The sequence below is a fragment of the Bufo bufo genome, chromosome 2, assembly GCF_905171765.1.
Source record: "Bufo bufo chromosome 2, aBufBuf1.1, whole genome shotgun sequence".
NCBI classification, from domain to species: Eukaryota; Metazoa; Chordata; class Amphibia; order Anura; family Bufonidae; genus Bufo; species Bufo bufo.
The window spans coordinates 527,696,267-527,721,077 of NC_053390.1; the positions used below are offsets into that span (position 1 = coordinate 527,696,267).

The 24,811-nt window shown below is 42.1% G+C and overlaps 1 protein-coding gene across 1 annotated transcript in view; it reads right to left on the reverse strand.

The window, feature by feature from the left end:
• Window positions 1–5,442: 5,442 nt before the first annotated feature.
• MOB1B (MOB kinase activator 1B) overlaps window positions 5,443–24,811 on the reverse strand; it is a 68,029-nt gene continuing 48,660 nt past the window's right edge. The window contains exons 3-6 of the mRNA XM_040417939.1: window positions 17,014–17,107; window positions 14,089–14,222; window positions 9,440–9,603; window positions 5,443–6,564 (exon numbers count right to left, since the gene is read on the reverse strand). Of these exons, the coding sequence (XP_040273873.1) occupies window positions 6,487–6,564; window positions 9,440–9,603; window positions 14,089–14,222; window positions 17,014–17,107 (470 nt within the window). The 3' untranslated portion in view covers window positions 5,443–6,486. The remainder of the gene's footprint in view (window positions 6,565–9,439; window positions 9,604–14,088; window positions 14,223–17,013; window positions 17,108–24,811) is intronic.

Below are 24,811 nucleotides of genomic sequence, written 5' to 3' on the forward strand. Positions count from 1 at the left end.
GGAATATGAGACTTTGTAAGAAAAAAAAAGAAAAAATCATCATTTTCCGCTAACTTGTGACAAAAAATACAAAGTTCTATGAACTCACTATGCCCATCAGCGAATACCTTAGGGTGTCTTCTTTCCAAAATGGGGTCATTTGTGGGGTGTTTGTACTGTCTGGGCATTGTAGAACCTCAGGAAACATGACAGGTGCTCAGAAAGTCAGAGCTGCTTCAAAAAGCGGAAATTCACATTTTTGTACCATAGTTTGTAAACGCTATAACTTTTACCCAAACCATTTTTTTTTTACCCAAACATTTTTTTTTTATCAAAGACATGTAGAACAATAAATTTAGAGCAAAATTTATATATGGATCTCGTTTTTTTTGCTAAATTTTACAACTGAAAGTGAAAAATGTCATTTTTTTGCAAAAAAATCGTTAAATTTCGATTAATAACAAAAAAAGTTAAGATGTCAGCAGCAATGAAATACCACCAAATGAAAGCTCTATTAGTGAGAAGAAAAGGAGGTAAAATTAATTTGGGTGGTAAGTTGCATGACCGAGCAATAAACGGTGAAAATAGTGTAGGTCAGAAGTGTAAAAAGTGGCCTGGTCTTTCAGGGTGTTTAAGCACTGGGGGCTGAGGTGGTTAATTACTACTCTGCAACTATTTGGGCTGTTTATTGTTCTTTCATTCAGCAGGACCTGCGCTGACGTCACCGCGCTCCGTGACGTCAGCGCAGGTCCTTTTGCAGGTCCTGCAAGAAGAAGAAAGAAGACTATAACGGCTGCACGATCAAGAAGATGAGGCGAGTAATTTATTTATTATTTTTTTAACTTTAAGGGACATTCTGTATTAAAGAATGCTATTATTTTCCATTATAACCATGTTATAATGGAAAATAATAAAAACTACAGAACACCGAACCCAAACTTCAGTGAAGAAGTCAGAGTCCGGGTTCGGGTCTGGATACCACATTCAGTTTTTTATCACGCGCGTGCAAAACGCATTAAAACGCTTTGCACTCGCGTGGAAATAACTGAACAACGTAATCGCAGACAAAACTTACTGATATTGCGTGCTCACTCGTGCGGGTTTCCCACAATGCACCCGCAACGCATCCGGACCAAATCTGTGACGCCCATGTGCAAGGGGCCTTAGGCCTCTTACACACAAGCATTACAGATTCCCTCCGGGTCTGTTCAGGAAAAAAAAATTATGGTTTCTCTGCGGGTGCAATCAGTTTTTGATGCATTTTTAATGCGCATGAAAAAACTGAAGAATAACAATCTACATCTCCCAGCAACCATCAGTGAAAAACGCATTGCATCCACATGCAATCCATTTTTCACTGAAGCCCCATTCACTTCTATGGAACCAGAGCTGTGTGAAAAAACGCAGTATATAGAACATGCTGCGATTTTTCCTGAATGCAGAACAGACCCATTGAAATAAATGGGTCAGGATTCAGTCCAGATGCTGTGTTTGTGTCACGCATCTGTCACGAGGGTGTCAAGAACCACGCCTGACTCCGTTATACCCGGGGTCAGGAAGTCGCAGCGGTTGGCTGCGCGCTCTATGTAAGATAGGGCTGTTTCCTTATTGTAGCTTTCTGGGTTTGCTTTGCAACCCTTTTTGGCTCACTCAGGGATCCGTAGCTCCTTCTCCTCAGCTGTTCCTTGTCCAGCACTCCCAACCTCCTTATATTCCCCTCTCACACTTCTCTGGTTGCCAGATATAGAGCTTCCTGCCTGGACATCTATTCTGACCCTCTGGAGCTGTGTTGCTGCGTTCTCTGGTAGTTGGTCCAGAACGTTACCCTCCGGATCCCTGTTGGACCTTTGTGGTCTGCTGTGGTCGCCCACCTGGGTGTAGGTGTCTGTATAGTCTGTCCTCTCCCTGGTGTTTCCCTCTTAGTGTCAGTGGTGCGGACTAGCGATCCCACCGACCCGTTCACTATCTAGGGCTCATTGTAGGGAAAGCCAGGGTTTAGGCACGTGATCGCCGCACGGGTGAGGAACCCGTCTAGGGACGTTAGGGCAGTCAGGTGCCAGCCGCAAGGTGAGAGTCAGGGGTCACCACCTTTCCCTAATCCCGAAGTCGATTAGCTCATCCCTAGAAGTAATGTTTCATTATAATGGACATATCTTTACCAGTAAATGCTATATCAGTTATTTCGTAGAATAAAAAAAAATAATATGTTGATCACTTAAATTAGAGCTAAACCTATAAGAAAAGAATGAGTGGAGAGGGTGGGCATGTTGGCCATTGACTGTAGGAAAACTATGGCCATGTAACACATCGTAAGAATTTTCCTTCAGTACTCCTGCGCAGTAGATTGGACCCTGTTAGAGGCAATATAGGCTGTGCCTCATTCTTTGGGGGTATTTGCTTTCCTTAAGTGGTGAGGTCATGTTTCAGTCCATTGGGTTTAGTTCCACTTTAAGTTTATTGGATAAGTGTACATGTACAGTATAACAAATATCTAACCAGGACTACTCAGTACAATGGAGCAGTATATATTGTTAGCTGATTTATATATGCTGTGGTATGATATTCCTATGTTACGGCATTAATATTTCCAGACAAAAGTAATTGTTCACAATGTTTAATATTGGAAATACAACAGAAGACACAAAGTCAAATGCTTCTTTCCAGATCTTCTCACGATGATCCAGATCTGTCATCTACAGATTTACTGTATATATCATAGTTGTATGATATTAAAGGGGTTGTGCCACAAAAAAAATATTATACGTTTTTCAAACCAGCGCCTGAATATTTTTGTAATTGTATGAAATAAAAAATTTAGTAGTCACTCAGTTATTTAATAAAATGTATCTGTATATCTCCAACTGCTGTTTGTTCTTTCCCTTATTTCTTGCCCACCTCCCTGAGGTGGTCACACATGTTCTATTTACCTCTAACTGCTACCAGCTATATATTCTGTTGAAAGCTGTGGCAGTTACAGGGAAAGAGCTACCGCAGAAAGGACACCTCCTTTGACAAATGACACACCCACTAAGCTGCCAGCCTGAAATAAAGAGAGCAACTGGAGCAATGAATGAGAAGATCTCTGGATCCATATGAGGTACAGAGCTGGTTGTAACTTTCTTAGAGACTGTCATATACTATATGATGACTGATTTTCATTTTGTATATCAATCATGGCATAACCCCTTTAAGGAACATGCATATCAAAATCATTTTAATAAAGCAAAGTACAGGTCAGCCTAAGTTGTCAAATATCGGGTCTTCAGAAATTCTGACCATAAAACCTCAATTTTATGTGGATTGCATTGCCAATAACTATAATGTCAATATCATTATCCAATACAGTTACCCACCAGCAGCCATGGTTGACATTTGTATCAGCAGTTTATGAGAACACTATGGTCTATAACATGGATGCCCAAACTGTGGCCCTCCAGCTGTTGCAAAACTACAATTCACAGCATGCTCAGACAGTCTATATCTATCAGCCTACAACAGGGCATGGTGGGAGTTGTAGTTTAACAACAGCTGGAGGGCTGCAGGTTGGGCATCACTGGTCTATAACTATCAAACTGGCAAAAGTTTTCCTTTGCATCTTTAGTTTTACTGATACTGTAGACTTCATGGTGATATACAGTGAGGAACAGAAGTATTTGAACACCCTGCGATTTTGCAAGTTCTCCCACTTAGAAATGGAGGGGTCTGAAATTCACATTGTAGGTGCATTCCCACTCTGAGAGACAAAAAATTCAGGAAATCACATTGTATGATTTTTAAAGAATTTATTTGTCTTGCACTGCTGAACATCAGTATTTGAACACCTGAGAAACAGCAAGAATTTTGGATCTCAAAGACCTGTTACTGTGCCTTTAAAAAGTCCACCTCTACTCCACTCATTAATCTAACTGCACCTGTCTGAGCTCTTTAAAGACACCTGTTCACCCCACAGTCAGTCAGACGCCAACTACTACCATGGGCAAGACCAAAGAGCTGTCAAAAAACACCAGAAACAAAATTGTGGACCTCCACAAGGCTGGAAAGGGTTAGGGGGCAATTGCCAAGCAGCTTGGTAAAAATAGATTAACTGTTGGAGCAATTGTTAGAAAATGGAAGAGGCTAAAGACGACTATCAGTCTCCCTTGGACTGAGGCCATTTATTGTGCGATTTTGAGCAACAACCTCCTTCCCTCAGTCAGAGCATTGAAGATGGGTCGTGGCTGGGTCTTCCAACATGACAATGACCCGAAGCACACAGCCAGGATAACCAAGGAGTGGCCCCGCAAGAAGCATATCAAGGTTCTGGAGTGGCCTAGCCAGTTTCCAGACCGAAATCCAATAGAACATCTTTGAAGGGAGCTGAAACTCTGTGTTGCTCAGCGACAGCCCCGAACCCTGACAGATCTAGAGGAGATCTGTGTGCAGGAGTGGGCCAAAATCCCTGTTGCAGTATGTGCAAACCTGGTCAAAAACTATAGGAAACGTCTGACCTCTGTAATTGCAAACAAAGGCTTCTGTACCAAATATTAAAACTGATTTTCTCAGGTGTTCAAATACTTAAGTTCAGCAGTGTAAGACAAATAAATTCTTTAAAAATCATACAATGTGATTTCCTGAATTTTGTTTTTAAATTCTGTCTCTCAGAGTGGGAATGCACCTACAGTGTGAATTTCAGACACCTCCATGATTTCTAAGTGGGAGAACTTGCAAAATCGCAGGGTGTTCAAATACTTCTGTTCCTCACTGTACATATTAGTAGCAACTGCCCATTTCTCAGATTAAGGGTTAAGGTAGCCATACACATTCATAGCTGTAAGCAAAACGATCATTCGACCGACAGCTATGTCTCTGGAATCCCTTGCATACATGCATGTTCGATTTCGCCAAATGTGTATCTGTCTTTAATGGGGAGAATGGACAAAGCTATTGCTAGACACTTCTGGTGATGGCTTATTTCCCGGGAGAAAGGATTGGGCAAAAATAGTCATTTAACCTGATCCTTCTCTCCACCCATATCATCTGTCCAGGTAGAGTGGGGAGCTCCCCACACACATTAAACTGTCGGACGAACTTGCCATTCTCAGCAGGTTCCGCCGGCAATACACTAATGTGTATGGGGGCCTTTATGGTAGCCATACACCTTAGATATCTAACATCTCATTTATCTGATAGCTATTCCTTTCCACTCTTTCACCCAATGCACAAGCATGGCAGAGGACTTCTCTGGTGATGGGTTATCACCCTTGAAAATAAAAGGATTGGCAGGATGCAAACAAAATGTGCCCACTCCTTTTTCTCTCTCGCCAAATTTGCTGTCTAGAAAGAGTTGCGACACCCTCATATAGTTGGATGGTTGGCCTGCTCTGCTATAACCATATTTATTTTATATGGTTACCTTTAGTATCTTGGCGAGACCATTGACTCTTTTAGTACTGAGGAGTTCATTTTCATAGTTTTTTTTCCCCCAGATAAACAGCATAGATATGATGCACAGAAGTGGAGATATGGCCAAGTCATGTAAGTGTTTGAATACTTATTTTGCTTACCAGTATATGATCCCTATAAGTCTGTTTGTGGAGGTTGACCAGAGTAGTGCCCTTGACTGTGTCCACATGTTGGACTAACCTGTTGGTTTCTTTGACATGATGCAGCAGACTTAATTTCCTGGTACCATCCAGCCCTGTCATATGTCAGTTTTTAATCTTTTTTGTCCAAACATTTCCAAATATTGCTATACAAATGAAAGTATTTGTTCTATGTGCACTTTCATGACATATTACAGTCCTCTTACTGCTTACCGGCTTCTTGTTACAAAGCCAAACCACAAAAGAATTCAGGATTTTTTATGTCTCAAAACTCTCAACTCTTCCTTGTTAGGTGTAGGAACTGCTTTAGCTTAAGGCATACATTATTGAAACATTAAGGTCCGAAACGCTGCTACGGTCCGAAATATACATACTGTATATTAGCTCAACTGACTGTAAACCAGAAACCAAATAGAAAAAAATCTCAACTTTTATGCTATTTCTCATCTTTAAAAGAGTCTATTTCGGATGCATACATACCATGAAAATGTGTTTACAGTGTCTGGTTTATGGGCAAAGCACGCGTCCTTCACATTGGAGCTCATGTTCAGTTTGGCTGTTTACTACACTAGCTAGGAAATCAGCAAGCATTCATGTAATAATGTACAATATCTTTAGTGGTTGAGTAGAAACTGAGGCGTTATTTCAATTAGGCACATTATACATAACAACCTCATCAGTGCAGTAAAGGGTGTGCAAAGTATTACAGGGGTACAACAGATTCCTTCTCCTCCAAAACTGCTTATGTAAAATACATTCAACTGGAATCACTAGAAGGCAAGAAAATAGATACATCACATTCCCTCTGTAAGCACACGCAAAAAATGAACAAAAATCAAATTGGTTTTGGCTGTTATAAATGGAACAGAAATGAGAACACAAAGCTTGCTCGCATGAAAGGCATCTGTGCACTGGGTCTTAGATCTTATCTGTCCTTGGACGTCAGCTTTTCAATTAGTTCTTGCAGAGGAGCTTGTTCTCTTCTGTCAATTAAGTTGAACTCCTGTGAATTGTCAATAACATTTACCATTAAAGCAAGCCAAGAAGCTCATAGAATTACATCATGTTTGCTATGGTAGCTACTCAACCTGTATTTGTGGAAGCCAAATTACTGTAGATGTATAGTTAGGCCCTACACGTTTCCATAACATGCTATTTTCTTCTTTTTATCTTCAAAAGAGTTTGCCCATGACCATGACAACTGCTAACGGCGCTAGGTAGGGTCCTCTGGCCTCCCATTGGACCGTAACTGCATAAACGTGGGGTTTCAATCAGTTATTATGGCAGCGTGGGGCCTTGTGAAGGCTTCCAGGCCTCTCATGGGAAGCTGCTTATTAAGACCTGGCTGCAGCAGGGCTTAATAGAAATCTTGTAAAAATACAATAGTATAACAATGCTGTCTATAATGTAAGCATCCAGAGCAGTGTTCCTCAACTCCAGTCCTCAGGGCCCACATGCCGGTCATGATTTGAGAATTATCCCACAGAATGAATACCTGTGGTACGCCCTGATGCATTGACAATAATTATATCACCTCCTCAATACTAAGGAAATCCTGAAAACATGATCAGCAGGTGGGCCCTGAGGACTGGAGTTAAGGAACTCTGATCCAGAGGATTGCAAGTTCAAATCCCCTATGTTGGACTAAATAATAAAAAAATGTTTGTAAAATATTAAAAAAAAAAAAAAAAAATATTCAAATCATCCTCTTTGCCACTTTTACATATAAAGCAAACAACAAAAAATAAACAATTGGTATTGACATGTCTGAAAATATCAGAACTATTAAAATATAAAAATATTTATCATGTCTGCTATGTCATTTTTAGAGATCAGAAAGAAAGGCGGTTATACAGTGCTGTTCCAGGTATATCCTGGGGGCAGGACACCGGTCTGCAGTATTCAATTATCGTCCAATGCCAGTGGTGAACAAAATTAACTCTTATTAGAGTAGTAAGGTAAAAGTGTACCAGGAAGTGAATAAAAAAAAGTCTCTAAGTGACAAATAGACAGTATAAAATTAGTAATTGTAGTATAAAATCATCTAAAAATCCATTATAGGATACATGGATTGTATTTAAATATACTCAACTTGGTGTATATCAACAAATCTCAGTGTATCACCTTTATGAGCATAAAATAAGCACTGGTAAAGGACTTACTTTACCGGGGAGGGAAGTATAGGCTAAGCACATAACACCTATATTTGTACCTCTCCTGCAGAGATCGCCTTGTAATGGTGGATGTGACTTCTATGTCCCCCAAAGGATGACACCAGGGCTCCAAGTTCCAAAGTAGAGGTCTTTAATACATAATCTTGACACGTTTCGGGACAGTACCCCTTTATCAAGAGCAGGAAACTTGATAAAGGGGTACTGTTAATTTTGTTCACCACTCTGGCATTGGACGATAATTGAATACTGCAGACCGGTGTCTGGCTCTCTGGCGCCCCCACTGTGCTCCCAGGATATACGTGAAACAGCACTGTATAACCGCCTTTCTTTCTTATCATTCCAGCAGTTCACTGGTGTGCACTGATTTTCATGGTTTGGGGAGCTGCCTTATTCCCTTTGAGTCATCACATCTAGACCTTTCACTACCATCCATTGCAGATATCCATTGGCGCCTCATATCCTATTCCCTCCTTTGCCGTCCTACATCCCTGTTCACCCGACTCCTTTTTGTTTTATTATATATTTAATGTCATTTTTAGCACATAGTAAACTCCATATAAAAAAAAAAACTAGAAAAATAAATAAATTTAAAAAAAACATGGTGGACTTGCGTTCTCCCCCTTAAACTACAGTGAATTTTTTTCACAACACTATATGGTAAAAGGCTCCATCAATTTTGCATACAAAAAATAAGCCCTTATATATGACTATGCTAATGGGAAAGTAAAAAAGTTATGACTTTTGGAAGGCAGGAAAAAAAAAATTAAAAAACGCAAAAATTAAAATTGTCCCGGTCGTTAAAAGTGTTATACAGTTTTTCAGCAAGTACTACCAGGCTGCCTCCGTAAACAGAAGATTCATACTTACCTGCTCCCTGCAATGCATCTGCTATGTCCAGTCCCCAGCTTGTTTTCTTCCAGCACTACATGTGCATGCTTACATGTAGACAAAAGCAGCACGTCACCGATAATGCCAGGCATTAGTTCCAGTGGAACATGGACACAGCGGAAGCATTGCAGCTGTATTAAATCTTTTCCCTCCAAGCTATACATCAATCTGGTACGCCCTTCCTGCTCTATAACATTCTGCCTACTGATTGCACTGCATTTTTGTCCTCACATGTTCCCATTAAGGGGAATGTATAGACTGATATACAGTTTTGTTGGAAACGATTCACTTTTTCTATCATTAGGAGTCCAATGGGCAGTCCTGCTCAATGATTGACATCCTTCAGCTGTGCATACAGAGATAGACGTGTCCATGACCTCTCAGCATCGAAGGAACAGGGATTAATGGAATAATATACATGGCTTTTTTTCTCATAAAATTATATATCAATCTGCCCAGCTCCTCCTGCTGTATGCCATGCTGCCCACTGCATGCACAACGTAACAAGTTCCCTTTAACAGGCTTTCTGTTGTAAAAGTTCTAACTAAATACCAAAAAAGCAGGAGGCAATGTAAGGTATCTGAAAAGACCATATGATCGGGGCTTTTAAACTTTTGCTTGAATTCTATTACAAACTGAGAGCACTTATAACATATAAAAATGGCACTGTGCTTTTTTTATTTTATTTATGTTGCAACAGCGATAAAAATGACTGTCATCAGGACCATAGGTTTTGTCTGAATAACTGACACTGGCAAACAGTGCAGGCAGATTTTCCTAAAATGTGTCAAAATGAGTAGAGAATAACATTATTACCTGGACAAAAAATATAAAGTGCTTAAATGATGTGTTGAGATGTGCCTCTTCCTGCAGCTGGATAACTGAGTCAAAGTGCTGGTGGTAGATGTGGGCATAAACTCGGAAAAGTCGCTTTAATATAATTTTGGCTACGGACATAAAGTTCTTTGGAAACGGAACTCCTAAAACGTAAGAAAATTATAAATTATACCACAGCCAAACAACAGACAGTTAACATTAGCCTAGAGCATCCTGATAATTGGCACAATTACAGAGAGATATATATATATATATATATATATATATATATATATATATATATATATATATCTTTGTAGACATATACTTACATTTGTCATTCAAAGCTCCATTTAACAGGTCTATCTAAAAATAAATAAACTTTTTATATGCAAGCAGAGCCATTATGTTTTTTTCTAGACACTACTCACAAAAAATTTGAGATATTTGGGTTTTGGGTGACATTTATGGAAAACGTAAAAAGTTCACACTAGAGTGATATTATATCCTGAAAGTAGGACATTTAAGTAAAAGTACGCAATGGTGATTTCCTCATCTCAAACAATTTATTGAAAGAAAAAAAAGCCAACAACAGTGGTGGGTATGCCCCCCAAAAAATGTCAATGTCTCAATAACTTGTCATGCAATTACAGCTTGATAACGATGTCTCATGCTGTTCACAAGTCGACTTCTTGAAGGGTGGCTCTCAGGTCATTGAGGTTCTGGGGTACAGAGACCCGAGCTTCTACACGGTGACTCAGCTGATCCCATAGGTTTTCAATGGGATTCAGGTCTGGAGAAAGTCCAGACCACTCCATTTGAGGTACCCCAGTCTCCAGCAGCTGTTCCCTAATGATGCGACCTCGATGAGCTGGCGCATTGTCATCCATTAAGATGAAATTAAGACTGTGTTGTTCATGCAGAGCGACAATCACCGGATTAATGATGTTATTCAAGTAGTATGGGCTTGTCACTGTACCATTCACAAAGTGTAGGGCAGTTCTGTATTAACTAGACAAACCTGCCCTTACTGTAATACCACCACCTCCAAAGGCTCGTCTGGTGACAACAGTGGCTGATGCATAGCGTTCTCCTTGATGTCTCCAACATCGTTGGTGGGCATAATTTCTGCTCAGCGTGAATCGACTTTCATCAGTGAACAGGACTAAGGGCCACTGGTCCCTCGTCCAGCGTAGATGACAAGACGATGACGCCTGTGCCTGGTGGTGTGGTCAGGTACCCTTGCAGGTCATCTAGCATGCAGACCACGCTGATGTAAATGGTTTTGCATGGTCTGATGTGACACTTCGGTTCCTCTCACTTCCCTTAAAGGTGCCTGGAGTTGTGTGGCATTCATCATCCGGTTCCGCAGGGCATTGTTCACAATGAAGCGGTTATCCGTGTAGGAAGTGGCCAAAGGATGTCTACCCTCTATGGCTTTCTGTTACTCTTCCAGTCTGTCTGTATCTCTGTTGCAACCGGCTGATGACACTCAATTTTGCCGTTAAAGAGACATACAAGAGACAATAATTATGGAGCATCTATTTTTATGGCTCTATGTTGTGCTATTCCTTTATTATTTCTACTAGAAGTTGTGAATGAATTTTTAGCAGTCTGCAGTAAGGGTACAGAGGGGTGGTGACAAGTTGGGGGTGTGTACCTGCACAGTCTAAAAGTGGCAGCACTGATTGGATAGAGTGAGTCGGTGCAGATACCCACCCTCAGCTGGTTACCTCCCCTCTGTACCCTTACTGCAGACTACTAGCAATTTATTCATAACTTCTAGTAGAAATAATAAAGCAATGGCCCAACATAGATATTTAAGAATAGATGTTCCAGAATTGTTATTACATGGGGAATGCATTAACCACATCAGGACCGCCGAACGCAGGATTGCGTCCTGGCGGCGGCCCTGTTATTCCTCCTGGACACGCCGATGCGTCCTCTCGCGAGACGCGAGATTTCCTGTGAATGCGCGCACACAGGAGCGCGCGTTCACAGGAACCGGAGGTAAACGAGTGGATCTACAGCCTGCCAGCGGCGATCATTCGTTGGCAGGCTGTAGATGCGATTTTTTTTAACCCCAAAAAGGTATATTAGACGCTGTTTTGTTAACAGCGTCTAATATACCTGCTACCTGGTCCTCTGGTGGTCCCTTTTGCTTGGATCGACCACCAGAGGACACTGCTCTGTAAGTAGCACCAAACACCACACTACACCCCCCCCTTGTCACTTATTAACCCCTTATTAACCCATGATCACCCCATATAGACTCCCTGATCACCCCCCTGTCATTGATCACCCCCCTGTAAGGCTCCATTCAGACGTCCGTATGTGTTTTTCGGAAAACACATATGGACGTCTGAATGGAGCCTTACAGGGGGGTGATCACCCCATATAGACTCCCTGATCACCCCCCTGTAAGGCTCCATTCAGACGTCTGTATATGTGTTTTGCGGATCCACGTTTTCTCTGATAACTGCAAAAACACCGTAAAATCGCTGCGGTGCTATAAAAAGAAGCGGAAATTGATTTTTTTGTTTTTACATATACCCATACTGTGTGAGATAAATATCTCTGTAAAAGACAACTTTTCCCATTTTTTTATACAAAGTTGTCATTTTACAGAGATATTTCTCTCACCCAGCATGGGTATATGTAAAAATACACCCCAAAACACATTGCCCTACTTCTTCTGAGTACGGCGATACCACATGTGTGACACTTTTTTGCAGCCTAGGTGCCCAAATTCTAAAGAGCACCTTTAGGATTTCACAGGGCATTTTTTAGGCATTTGGATTCCAGACTTCTTCTCACGCTTTAGGTCCCCTAAAATGCCAGGGAAGTATAAATACCCCACAAGTGACCCCATTTTGGAAAGAAGACACCCCAAGGTATTTCGTGATGGGCATAGTGAGTTCATGGAAGTTTTAATTTTTTGTCACAAGTTAGTGGAATATGAGACTTTGTAAGAAAAAATAAATAAAAAAAATCATCATTTTCCGCTAACTTGTGACAAAAAATAAAAACTTCCATGAACTCACTATGCCCATCAGCAAATACCTTAGGGTGTCTACTTTCCGAAATTGGGTCATTTGTGGGGTGTTTCTACTGTCTGGGCATTGTAGAACCTCAGGAAACATGACAGGTGCTCAGAAAGTCAGAGCTGCTTCAAAATGCGGAAATTCACATTTTTGTACCATAGTTTGTAAACGCTATAACTTTTGCGCAAACCAATAAATATACACTTATTGCATTTTTTTTTTATCAAAGACATGTAGAACAATAAATTTAGAGAAAAATGTATATAGAAATGTAGTTTTATTTGAAAAATTTTACAACTGAAAGTGAAACATTTCATTTTTTTGCAAAATATTCGGTCAATTTCGATTAATAACAAAAAAAGTAAAAATGTCAGCAGCAACGAAATACCACCAAATAAAAGCTTTATTAGTGAGAAGAAAAGGAGGTAAAATTTATTTGGGTGGTAAGTTGTATGACCGAGCAATAAACCGTGAAAGTAGTGTAGGTCAGAAGTGTAAAAAGTGGTCTGGTCATTAAGGGGGTTTAAGCTAGGCGGGCTGAGGTGGTTAAACTATTAAAACAGGAGTGTCAGGAGTGGTGAAAGGTCCTCTTTAAGCTCCTTGTTAGAGAACAGCAAGTTGTGCAAACAGTACTGAAACATTGAACTGTTGGACATGTGCATTCAAAAGTTTAGAGAAAGTCACATTAAGTTCACCTGTAACTGTTAAAGTGCATTTTAGGTTCATCCTGAAATTTTACCCACAAGCCAAATATCCCAAACTTTTTTGAGTAGTGTATATGTTTGGATCTGTCTGCGTATAAAATTTTGCTGTAAAAACAAAGCAGGGTACGTGTGTGTGTGTGTGTGTGTACACACATATACATACACAGTTTTTGAGATGTCAAATAGTGTAGCAAGTGATAAGTCAGTATTATCAAAGTAATACCCAAGCCCGTGCACATCTCTTGAGGAATACTGCATAACTGACAAGTGGATTAGTTCTGTATATCAGTTGCATGGAGGGTGACTTGAAAGGTACATCATCTTTATTCACCACCTGCTTCACTTTGTTTCAGTGTTTTCTGTAAAAGTTATTTTTTTTCCCCTATCAAGTTTCATGCATTTTTCATGTGCGTGTGAAAAACTGAAGAATAACACACCGCTTTACCTAGCAACCATCAGGGAGAAATGAGCCACCATCTAGTGTGCTGCTTTTTCTTTCACACAAAGCAATCATGTGTATAAACCCACTGGGAGATATTTACCAACCCCCTATGCCAGAAAACTGGCGTAAAAAAGTGCAGGTTTTTATATGTCATTTGTGCAAAAAAAAAAATAATTTATGGAGCCTTCTTCACTTAACGAAAAGGCATGTGTAGACCTCATATAGGTGCATGGACTGCGGGATGATGTGCTTAATTTATGACAGGGCTGTGGCACAGGGGATATAAAGAAAACGTCAGTCTTGATAAATCTCCACCATTGACTTTAATGGGTCCTTTATGACTGTGGGTGTTGCCTGGACAGCACTTATGTGCATGAGCTCTAACCAACCAGATTTGTTAAATAATAAGTGTGAAATAAAAATTATATACTAATTCCTTATTTGTGCTTATATTCTTACCTATTTTTGAGGGAAAAAGTGTTTCATCATCAAGCTGGTCCTGTACCCAAGTCATTAGGTAATCAATATATTTGGGAGCAGAGCACTTAATCGGCTTCTTTATATTTGTTCCATCTGCCCAGTGGTATTCATACCTGGAAACAAAATAGGATCTTTTTTATCATTTTTTAAGTTTTATTTAATCTTAATGTAACACCAATGTGAGTATGAAATGTGAACTTCAGCTGCCTATTTCGCTGGGAAAACGTAAAAAAAATAAAGTACATTACAAACATTTATTTTATGGCATTTACAATAAGTTTTAATAAAGTATATGGAAAAATGAAAACATCATTAGGTCTTATTTGAGAGGAAACAAGTGTTATGCCATATTTTCAATCTACAAAACTATTGCAAGTGCATTTCCTCATAGATGTTTTTTTGCATCTGGTGTGGTATGTTTTTGTAAAAATACCAGCTCCAGATGTTGGCAGGAACCTTTGGGAAATATGAATTGCAAATCACACGTGTTCTTTTGCTACTGGTGTTTTTGTTATGTGCCCATTGATCTCCACCATAAAAAAACAACAGGGTCAGGTTGTTTGTCAGTATGTAATTAACAGTGTAAGGCCAAGTTCACACTTCAGTTATTTTGTCAGTTATTTCCATCAGTTATTGTGAGCCAAAACCGGTAGTGAGGTCTCCACAGAGATCAGGTGTAATGTAAAGATTTGCACCTGTTCTGGTTTGGGCTCCCAATAACTGATGGACATAACTGACCAAATAACTGAAGTGTGAACTTGGCCTAAGAGCTAGACTAGTGTTTTTCCACTGAGCGAGGAAGCAAATCTGTTATAAATGGTTATTCTCATTCATTTCCAAGCTCAGACTGGCCCACAGGGGAGCAGGTGAATCCCCTGGTCCCAAATAGGCCTACATTCACATATCTCCATAAAAAAAACTAGAATTGGAAAGACCAAAAATATGTTTTTCAGCTGGAAATGACAAAAAAACAACCTATAAAAAACAAGGATTACACATCTTGAAAAGTAAGTGAATCTCTGACACATCGATATCCATCTCCTGTAGGATGTCTCCTAATGATTGCAGTTGTATTGATGGGCTGTTGACAACCATGTCCATCTTTATATAAAACTTTGTCACAAACAGGAATTATTATTTTTTTTGATAAAAAAAAAGAATGTTTTAAAACAAGCATTTGCACCAAAAACTCACAACCAAGCAGAGGTTTACACACAAATATGATGTAGAAATAAAATGTCAAGGTGTACGAAGCTCATATAGACAAGTGTAGACATCGATAAGAGCTTGTGCTCTCAAAAGCTGAAACAGAGGCTATGCAATATTCAGCTTTTATGCACAAATGGGTCACTGCCACTCCTGGCAGCAACAGCAGGGTGCCAGCTGTACAATACATGTACATCCCGACATACATGTACGATGCTGGGTGCTAACTACTTACCTGCAGCAGCCTAGGCGCAGGAAGGGGTTAATGACCTATCCGAAGGCTAGGTCACAATATTTAAGTTTCAGGAAAACACAATTTTATGCCCAATTTTCATTAACTTATTAGTGCTTTATGTGGATTTGCAGAAATCCAGATGTCCAAGGCACGACTTGATGGTTATCCTGAGCTTGAACATGGGAGGAATAAACCACTGCCAGACACCCATCTCTCTGGGAAACTAAGAATTAAGCTGGTTAAAACCCACTTTTGACAACTGATCGTACCAAGGTCATATGGCCTGCCTTACCATGACAATGTATTATGATAAAATCCTAAAAGGTTAAGGTTGTTATAGGCTATCATTAGATCAGTGGGGGTCCAACTCTTTGTACCCCTTTAGACACCACCATTGATCAGCTGATTGAAAGGGCTATGGCTATTTAAAGGGGTTGTACCAGGACATATCCTCTTCTTCCCCCACTCAGCCCCTCTGACATGAGCATCGGATGCATTTCATGCTCCGATGCTCTCCCTTGCCCTGCGCTGAACAAGGGCTTTTTTGTTTACATTCTTGCACTGCTAGGCGGAGGCTTCTGCCTAGTAGTGTTCCCTGTGACGTCACCGGCTCTGATGGGTGGGCTTTAGCACTGACCTAGCCATTTTACAGGCTAGGGCAGCGTTAAATCCTGCCCATTAGCGCCTGTGACGTCACCCGGCTCACTGATTAGCGGAAGCCTCCGCCTAGCTTACACATTAAAAGCCCAGTACGTCACCAGATCTCCAGAAAAAGTCCTTGCCCTGCGTGATTCAGGGCAGGACAAGGGAGTATGAAATGCCACGATGCTAGTGTCAGAGGGGCTGAGTGGGGAAAGAATGGGATATGTCCGGGTTCAGTTCTGAACCCAGACAACCCTTTTAATTTAAAACAAATGTATAAAGCTTAAATATTCAGCACTACTTCATCTGTAGCTAACTTAAAAGGGGTATTCCTATCAGAGACAATTGGGGCATATGGCTAGGATATGCCCCTATTGTTTGATAGGTGCAGGTCCCACCTCTGGGACCCACACCTACACCGAGAACGGAGCTGGGAAAGTGGTGGCTGGAGGACCCCGGGGTCCGGCCATCACAAAGCGCTCTCCCCATACAAGTGAATGGGAGCGCACTGTGCTTGCACGGCCACGCTCCTATTCATTTCTATGGGGAAGACAGAAATGGCCAAGCCAGCGCTCAGCTATTTTCGCGACCCCACAAAAATTAATAGAGGGAGCCTGCGCATGTGCAGTGCGCTCTCCGCCACCTTTCACGCTCCATTCTCGGTGGGACCCACACCTATCATACAATGGGAGCATATCCTATCGCGATGCCCCCATTGTCTGTGATGGTAAAACACCTTTAAGCAGTACATTTAATGATTCTACTGGAACTTCTAGTCATTCAGGCACATACTAGTAGCAAAGAAAATATCACTGTCTTACTTTGGACCAGCAGACATTACTGGGCAACTTTCCTCTGTACAGAAATCTGTTATGGTCCCATATAACATATTGATCTGGTTGAAAAAATCCACAGCTGTAAATGAAAGGAAATCTGGTTAGCATTGGACATACCGTATAAGCAATTAGCAAAAACAAGTATATGAAATATGGCGAGAACAATCACTAAGGATGGATGACACTGTGCAAGAATATAGCTAATTAGATCTAATCAAATCATTTCACCAGTATTTTCACAGTAACAATTGTATTGTACTACCCTGGTAAATTAATAAATTACAGTCCTGATTAAAAGTTTAAGACCACTTGAAAATTGGCAAAAAATCATATTTAGCCTGGCTGGATCTTAACAAGATTCCAAGTAGAGCTTTAACATGCAACAAGAAGAAATGGGATTGAGACAAAACATTTTTTGAGCATTCAATTTAATGAAAACAAGGAATAAACTGAAACAGGCTGTTTTTCAGCTGATCAAAAGTTTAGGCCCACACCTCCAAAAAAAAAAAAAACTAAACCCCCCCAAAACAGAAATCAAACAGCTCCGCCGTTATTGTTGATCACTTCAAAAATTCGTTTCGGCATGCTTGATGCAAGCGTTTCCATGAGGTGAGTGGGAGCATTTCTCCAAGTGGTGAAGACGGCCGCACGAAGGCCATCTACTGTCTGGAACCGTTGTCCATTTTTGTAAACTTTCCTTGCCATCCATCCCCAAAGGTTCTCAATTGGATTTAGATCAGGGGAACACGCAGGATGGGCCAAAAGAGTGATGTTATCCTCCTGGAAGAAGTCCCTTGTCCTGCGGGCATTGTGTAGTGTAGCCTTGTCCTGTTGAAAAACCCAGTCGTTACCACACAGACGAGGGCCCTTAGTCATGAGGAATGCTCTCTGCAACATCTGGACATAGCCAGCGGCCGTTTGACAACCCTGGACTTCCTGAAGCTCCATTGTTCCACTGAAGGAAAAAGCACCCCAGACCATTATGGCGCCCAGAAAACATCTCAGGTGGGATCTGCTTGTCATGCCAGTAACGTTGGAAACCATCAAGGTTAAATTTCTCATCAGAGAATAAAACTTTCTTCCACCTTTGAATGTCCCATGTTTGGTGCTCTCTTGCAAAGTCTAAACGAGCAGTTCTGTGGCGTTCAAGGAGACGAGGTCTTTGAAGACTTTTTTGTTTTTGAAGCCCTTCAGTCTCAGATGCCGTCTGATGGTTATAGGGCTGCAGTCAGCACCAGTAAGGGCCTTAATTTGGGTCGAGGATCGTCCAGTGTCTTGACGGACAGCCAATTGGATCCTCCGGCTCAGTGCTGATGAAATTTTTTGGGGTCTTCCACTTGACTTTTTTGTTCCATAACCCTCAGGATCCTTTAAGAAATTCCAAATGACTGTCTTACTGTGTCCCACCTCAGCAGCGATGGCGCGCTGTGAGAGATCCTGCTTATGCAGTTCAACAACCCGACCACGATCAAAAAGGGAGAGTTTTTTTGCCTTTGCCATCACAACGTGTGACTACCTGACAGAAAATGACAATGAATCCACATCTTTGCACAGATTTGGCCTTTTAAAGGCATGTGGTCCTAAACTTTTGATCAGCTGAAAAACAGCCTGTTTCAGTTTATTCGTTGTTTTCATTAAATTGCATGCTCAAAAAATGTTTTGTCTCACTCCCATTTCTTCTTGTTGCATGTTGAAGCTCTACTTGGAACCTTGTTAAGATCCAGCCATGCTAAATATGATTTTTTGCCATATTTCAAGTGGTCTTAAACTTTTGATCAGGACTGTATCAGATGTCAGTGTTACAGAGGTATTTTTTGGTAAAAGTACTGTAACTTCACATCTAAAGTAAAATGTATGTCCATCCATGCACACCATTTAGCATTCTTATGATGAAAAATTCAATAGATTCAACATTGTGTGCTACATACAGACTATGGAGACTTTTAGGACAATTTTTATGATAGCATTTTTCTCATTTTGGGCTATAATCATTTTTTCAATTGGTCTTTATTAAACATTTTTAGCTATTTTGAAATACAAAGGTTAAAAATCAGCCTGTTTGCAGAGTATGACTTCTCTGTCCTGTCAGCTGATAGCTCATGTAAAGCCTTATCTCTGATCTCCTAACCTCTTCAAACACTCATTTAACCCATATTCCTAAGAGTTTATTAAAGAGGTTGTCTGGGTTCAGAGCTGAACCCAGAGCTATGCCCATTTTCACCCAGGCAGCCCCCTGACTTAAGCATCAGAGCAGTTCATGTTCCGATGCTCTCCTTTGCCCTGCGCTAAATCGCGCAGGGCGAAGGCATTTTCTGGAGTTCCGGTGAAGAACCAGGCTATTCATAGGGCTGCCAGGCAGAACCTTCCGACCAGCAGTGAGCCCGGTGATGTCACCGGCACTAATGGGCGGGCCTTAGCCCAGCTAGGGCAGCACTAAAGCCTGCCCATCAGAGTCTGTGACATCACCGAACACAATGCTGAGCGGAAGCCTCCGGCCCGCAGTGTGTTATTGTAAATAAAAGAGCCCTTGCCCCGCGACCCAGCGCAGGGCAAAGGAAAGCATTGGAGCATTTCATGCTAACATTAGGGGGGCTGCCTGAGTGAAATTATGGGTATGTCCGAGTTCAGCTCTGAACCCGGACAACCCCTTTAAGAGTTTAGCTATAATGAGTGATTATGAGGTCAGGAGATCAGACTCAGAGATAAGGCTTTACTTGAGCCGTCAGCTGATTGGACTGAGAAGTGATACTCTGCAAATGGACTGAAAACGGCTGAATTCTTTTTTTTATAAAAAAATGATTTAGCCCAAAATGAGTAAAATGCAATCATAAAAAAAATTGGCCCAAAGGTGTCCATAGCCTATAATTTCATCACACATTTTTATAGTAGCCAGAGCTCAGTTTTTATGATATACAGCTCTTCTGCATAGACATACAGTTGCAAGAAAAAGTAAGTGATCTCAAGCTGGGCGATTTAACAAGACACAAGTAAAACAACTAAAAGTTGGTTGAAGATCTTTGAAATGGCTAATGGCAGAGTCCTGACCTTACCCCTACTGAGATGCTATGGCAAGACCTGAGGAGGGCTGTTCATGGATAGAATCCCAGAAATATTGAGCAGCTGGACCTCTTTCGCAGAGAGAAATGGTCCAAAACCCCTCCTCAACATTGTGCAAATCTTATTTTCAGCTACAAGAAACGTTTGGTGGAAGTGATTAGAATAAAGGATCTGCATGTTTTCAAATCTACATTTTTTGCAGCTCAGAATCATGCATACAGTCTCATACAACCCTTTTGATAATATCACAGTAAACAATGTGCAAGTTCATATCACAAGAAAGGCTATAAAATTCATCATGGATCAAACTTCGAAGTTCAAATTTAATACAACTGATAAAAAAAAAAAAAAAAATAATAATAATATGTATTTGTGTCATACAATAAACTACCAGCAGGAACATGGAGAGACCATGCTGCTGGCATTGCATAAGACGAAACTGTTACTGCACTAGACCAGTATTTAAAAGAGGCTCTGCCACCAGGATTAACCCTATTAAACCAGACATACTGCCTGGTGATAATGCTGAGAAAAACTATACCTTTCTTTTGTCTGTATGCTAAACAGCTACAGAAATATATGTGTTTTATTCATATGCAAATGAGCAGGTTCAAGCACCAAGGGGCAGGGCTGAACCATTGGAGCACTGCTTTGTAACACCCTCTATGCTCTGCACACTCCCACCTCCACTTGACAAGGCTAGACATCAGCATGCTGTCCTAGCATCAACATATCATATACACTATGTACTATAGCTTTACCACATTGACATATGCTCAGAAAGCTAATAAGCCTTTTTCTACTTTATTCACAGGCAGGATATATGATTATAAAGACATGAGTAATGTGAGTTAGCGTCTAAGCATAGAAAAAAAAATGTGTCTTCTCTATGTGAAAAGACAATGGCTTAGTGCTAAGTGCACAGTTTTGTATGTAGCGTTCCCAGGTTTGCATCTTCTTTTCTTCCACATTTAACCCATAATAAAAATTGATATCTTTATATTGAAAATAATGTTTTTTATGCTTAAAAAGCTAGTAAATATTGCTGGTTTCTTTATCATCATATATTGTGCCTCTGAATAAACCAGTAATGGGTTTTAGGTTTCTAATATAATAGATAATATAGGTTTCAAATATATAGTAAGGCCTTTTATTTATATATATATATATATATATATATATATATATATATATATATATATATATATATATATATATATATATATACACATATATACATACACACACACACACACTTTGCAAATAATACATACACATACATATATACACATACACTGCTCAAAAAAATAAAGGGAACACAAAAATAACATCCTAGATCTGAGTTAATTAAATATTCTTCTGAAATACTTTGTTCTTTACATAGTTGAATGTGCTGACAATAAAATTACACAAAAATTAAAAAATGGAAATCAAATTTTTCAACCCATGGAGGTCTGGATTTGGAGTCACACTCCAAATTAAAGTGGAAAAACACACTACAGGCTGATCCAACTTTGATGTAATGTCCTTAAAACAAGTCAAAATGAGGCTCAGTAGTGTGTGGCCTCCACGTTCCTGTATGACCTCCCTACAACGCCTGTGCATGCTCCTGATGAGGTGGCGGACGGTCTCCTGAGGGATCTCCTCCCAGACCTGGACTAAAGCATCTGCCAACTCCTGGACAGTCTGTGGTGCAACGTGACGTTGGTGGATAGAGCGAGACATGATGTCCCAGATGTGCTCAATTGGATTCAGGTCTGGGGAACGGGCGGGCCAGTCCATAGCATCAATGCCTTCGTCTTGCAGGAACTGCTGACACACTCCAGCCACATGAGGTCTAGCATTGTCTTGCATTAGGAGGAACCCAGGGCCAACCGCACCAGCATATGGTCTCACAAGGGGTCTGAGGATCTCATCTCGGTACCTAATGGCAGTCAGGCTACCTCTGGCAAGCAGAAGGAGGGCTGTGCGGCCCTCCAAAGAAATGCCACCCCACACCATTACTGACCCAATGCCAAACCGGTCATGCTGGAGGATGTTGCAGGCAGCAGAACGTTCTCCACGGCGTCTCCAGACTCTTTCACGTCTGTCACATGTGCTCAGTGTGAAACTGCTTTCATCTGTGAAGAGCACAGGGCACCAGTGGCGAATTTGCCAATCTTGGTGTTCTCTGGCAAATGCCAAACGTCCTGCACGGTGTTGGGCTGTAAGCACAACCCCCACCTGTGGACGTCGGGCCCTCATATCACCCTCATGGAGTCGGTTTCTGACCGTTTTAGCAGACACATGCACATTTGTGGCCTGCTGGAGGTCATTTTGCAGGGCTCTGGCAGTGCTCCTCCTGTTCCTCCTTGCACAAAGGCGGAGGTAGCGGTCCTGCTGCTGGGTTGTTGCCCTCCTACGGCCTCCTTCACGTCTCCTGATGTACTGGCCTGTCTCCTGGTAGCGCCTCCATGCTCTGGACACTACGCTGACAGACACAGCAAACCTTCTTGCCACAGCTCGCATTGATGTGCCATCCTGGATAAGCTGCACTACCTGAGCCACTTGTGTGGGTTGTAGACTCCGTCTCATGCTACCACTAGAGTGAAAGCACCGCCAGCATTCAAAAGTGACCAAAACATCAGCCAGGAAGCATAGGAACTGAGAAGTGGTCTGTGGTCACCACCTGCAGAACCACTCCTTTATTGGGGGTGTCTTGTTAATTGCCTATAATTTCCACCTGTTGTCTATCCCATTTGCACAACAGCATGTGAAATTGATTGTCACTCAGTGTTGCTTCCTAAGTGGACAGTTTGATTTCACAGAAGTGTGATTGACTTGGAGTTACATTGTGTTGTTTAAGTGTTCCCTTTATTTTTTTGAGCAGTGTATATATGTGTATATATATATATATATATATATATATATATATATATATATATATATATATATATATATATATATATCTCGTATTTTTCGCCCTATAAGACGCACCGGCACATAAGACGCACCTAGGTTTTTGAGGAGGAAAATAAGAAAAAAAATATTTTGAACCAAAAGGTGTGCTTTTGGTGGGTTTTGAACTAATTGTGGTCTGTGGATGGGACACTTATGGGGGGGGATCTGTGGATGGGACACTTATGGGGGGGGATCTGTGGATGGGACACTTATGGGGGGGGGGATCTGTGGATGGGACACTTATGGGGGGGGGATCTGTGGATGGGACACTTATGGGGGGGGGGATCTGTGGATGGGACACTTAGGGGGGGGGGGATCTGTGGATGGGACACTTATGGGGGGGGGGATCTGTGGATGGGACACTTATGGGGGGGGGGATCTGTGGATGGGACACTTATGGGGGGGGGGGATCTGTGGATGGGACACTTATGGGGGGGGGGATCTGTGGATGGGACACTTATGGGGGATCTGTGGATGGGACACTTATGGGGGGGGGGATCTGTGGATGGGACACTTATGGGGGATCTGTGGATGGGACACTTATGGGGGGGGGGATCTGTGGATGGGACACTTATGGGGGGGGGGGATCTGTGGATGGGACACTTATGGGGGGGGGGGATCTGTGGATGGGACACTTATGGGGGGGGGGATCTGTGGATGGGACACTTAGGGGGGGGGGATCTGTGGATGGGACACTTATGGGGGATCTGTGGATGGGACACTTATGGGGGGGGGATCTGTGGATGGGACACTTATGGGGGGGGGATCTGTGGATGGGACACTTATGGGGGGGGGATCTGTGGATGGGACACTTATGGGGGGGGGGATCTGTGGATGGGACACTTATGGGGGGGGGATCTGTGGATGGGACACTTATGGGGGGGGGATCTGTGGATGGGACACTTATGGGGGGGGATCTGTGGATGGGACACTTATGGGGGGGATCTGTGGATGGGACACTTATGGGGGGGATCTGTGGATGGGACACTTATGGGGGGGATCTGTGGATGGGACACTTATGGGGGATCTGTGGATGGGACACTTATGGGGGGGATCTGTGGATGGGACACTTATGGGGGGGATCTGTGGATGGGACACTTATGGGGGGGATCTGTGGATGGGACACTTATGGGGGGGATCTGTGGATGGGACACTTATGGGGGGGATCTGTGGATGGGACACTTATGGGGGGGATCTGTGGATGGGACACTTATGGGGGGGATCTGTGGATGGGACACTTATGGGGGGGATCTGTGGATGGGACACTTATGGGGGGGATCTGTGGATGGGACACTTATGGGGGGGATCTGTGGATGGGACACTTATGGGGGGGATCTGTGGATGGGACACTTATGGGGGGGGATCTGTGGATGGGACACTTATGGGGGGGATCTGTGGATGGGACACTTATGGGGGGGATCTGTGGATGGGACACTTATGGGGGGGATCTGTGGATGGGACACTTATGGGGGATCTGTGGATGGGACACTTATGGGGGGGATCTGTGGATGGGACACTTATGGGGGGGATCTGTGGATGGGACACTTATGGGGGGGATCTGTGGATGGGACACTTATGGGGGGGATCTGTGGATGGGACACTTATGGGGGGGATCTGTGGATGGGACACTTATGGGGGGGATCTGTGGATGGGACACTTATGGGGGGGATCTGTGGATGGGACACTTATGGGGGGGATCTGTGGATGGGACACTTATGGGGGGGATCTGTGGATGGGACACTTATGGGGGGGATCTGTGGATGGGACACTTATGGGGGATCTGTGG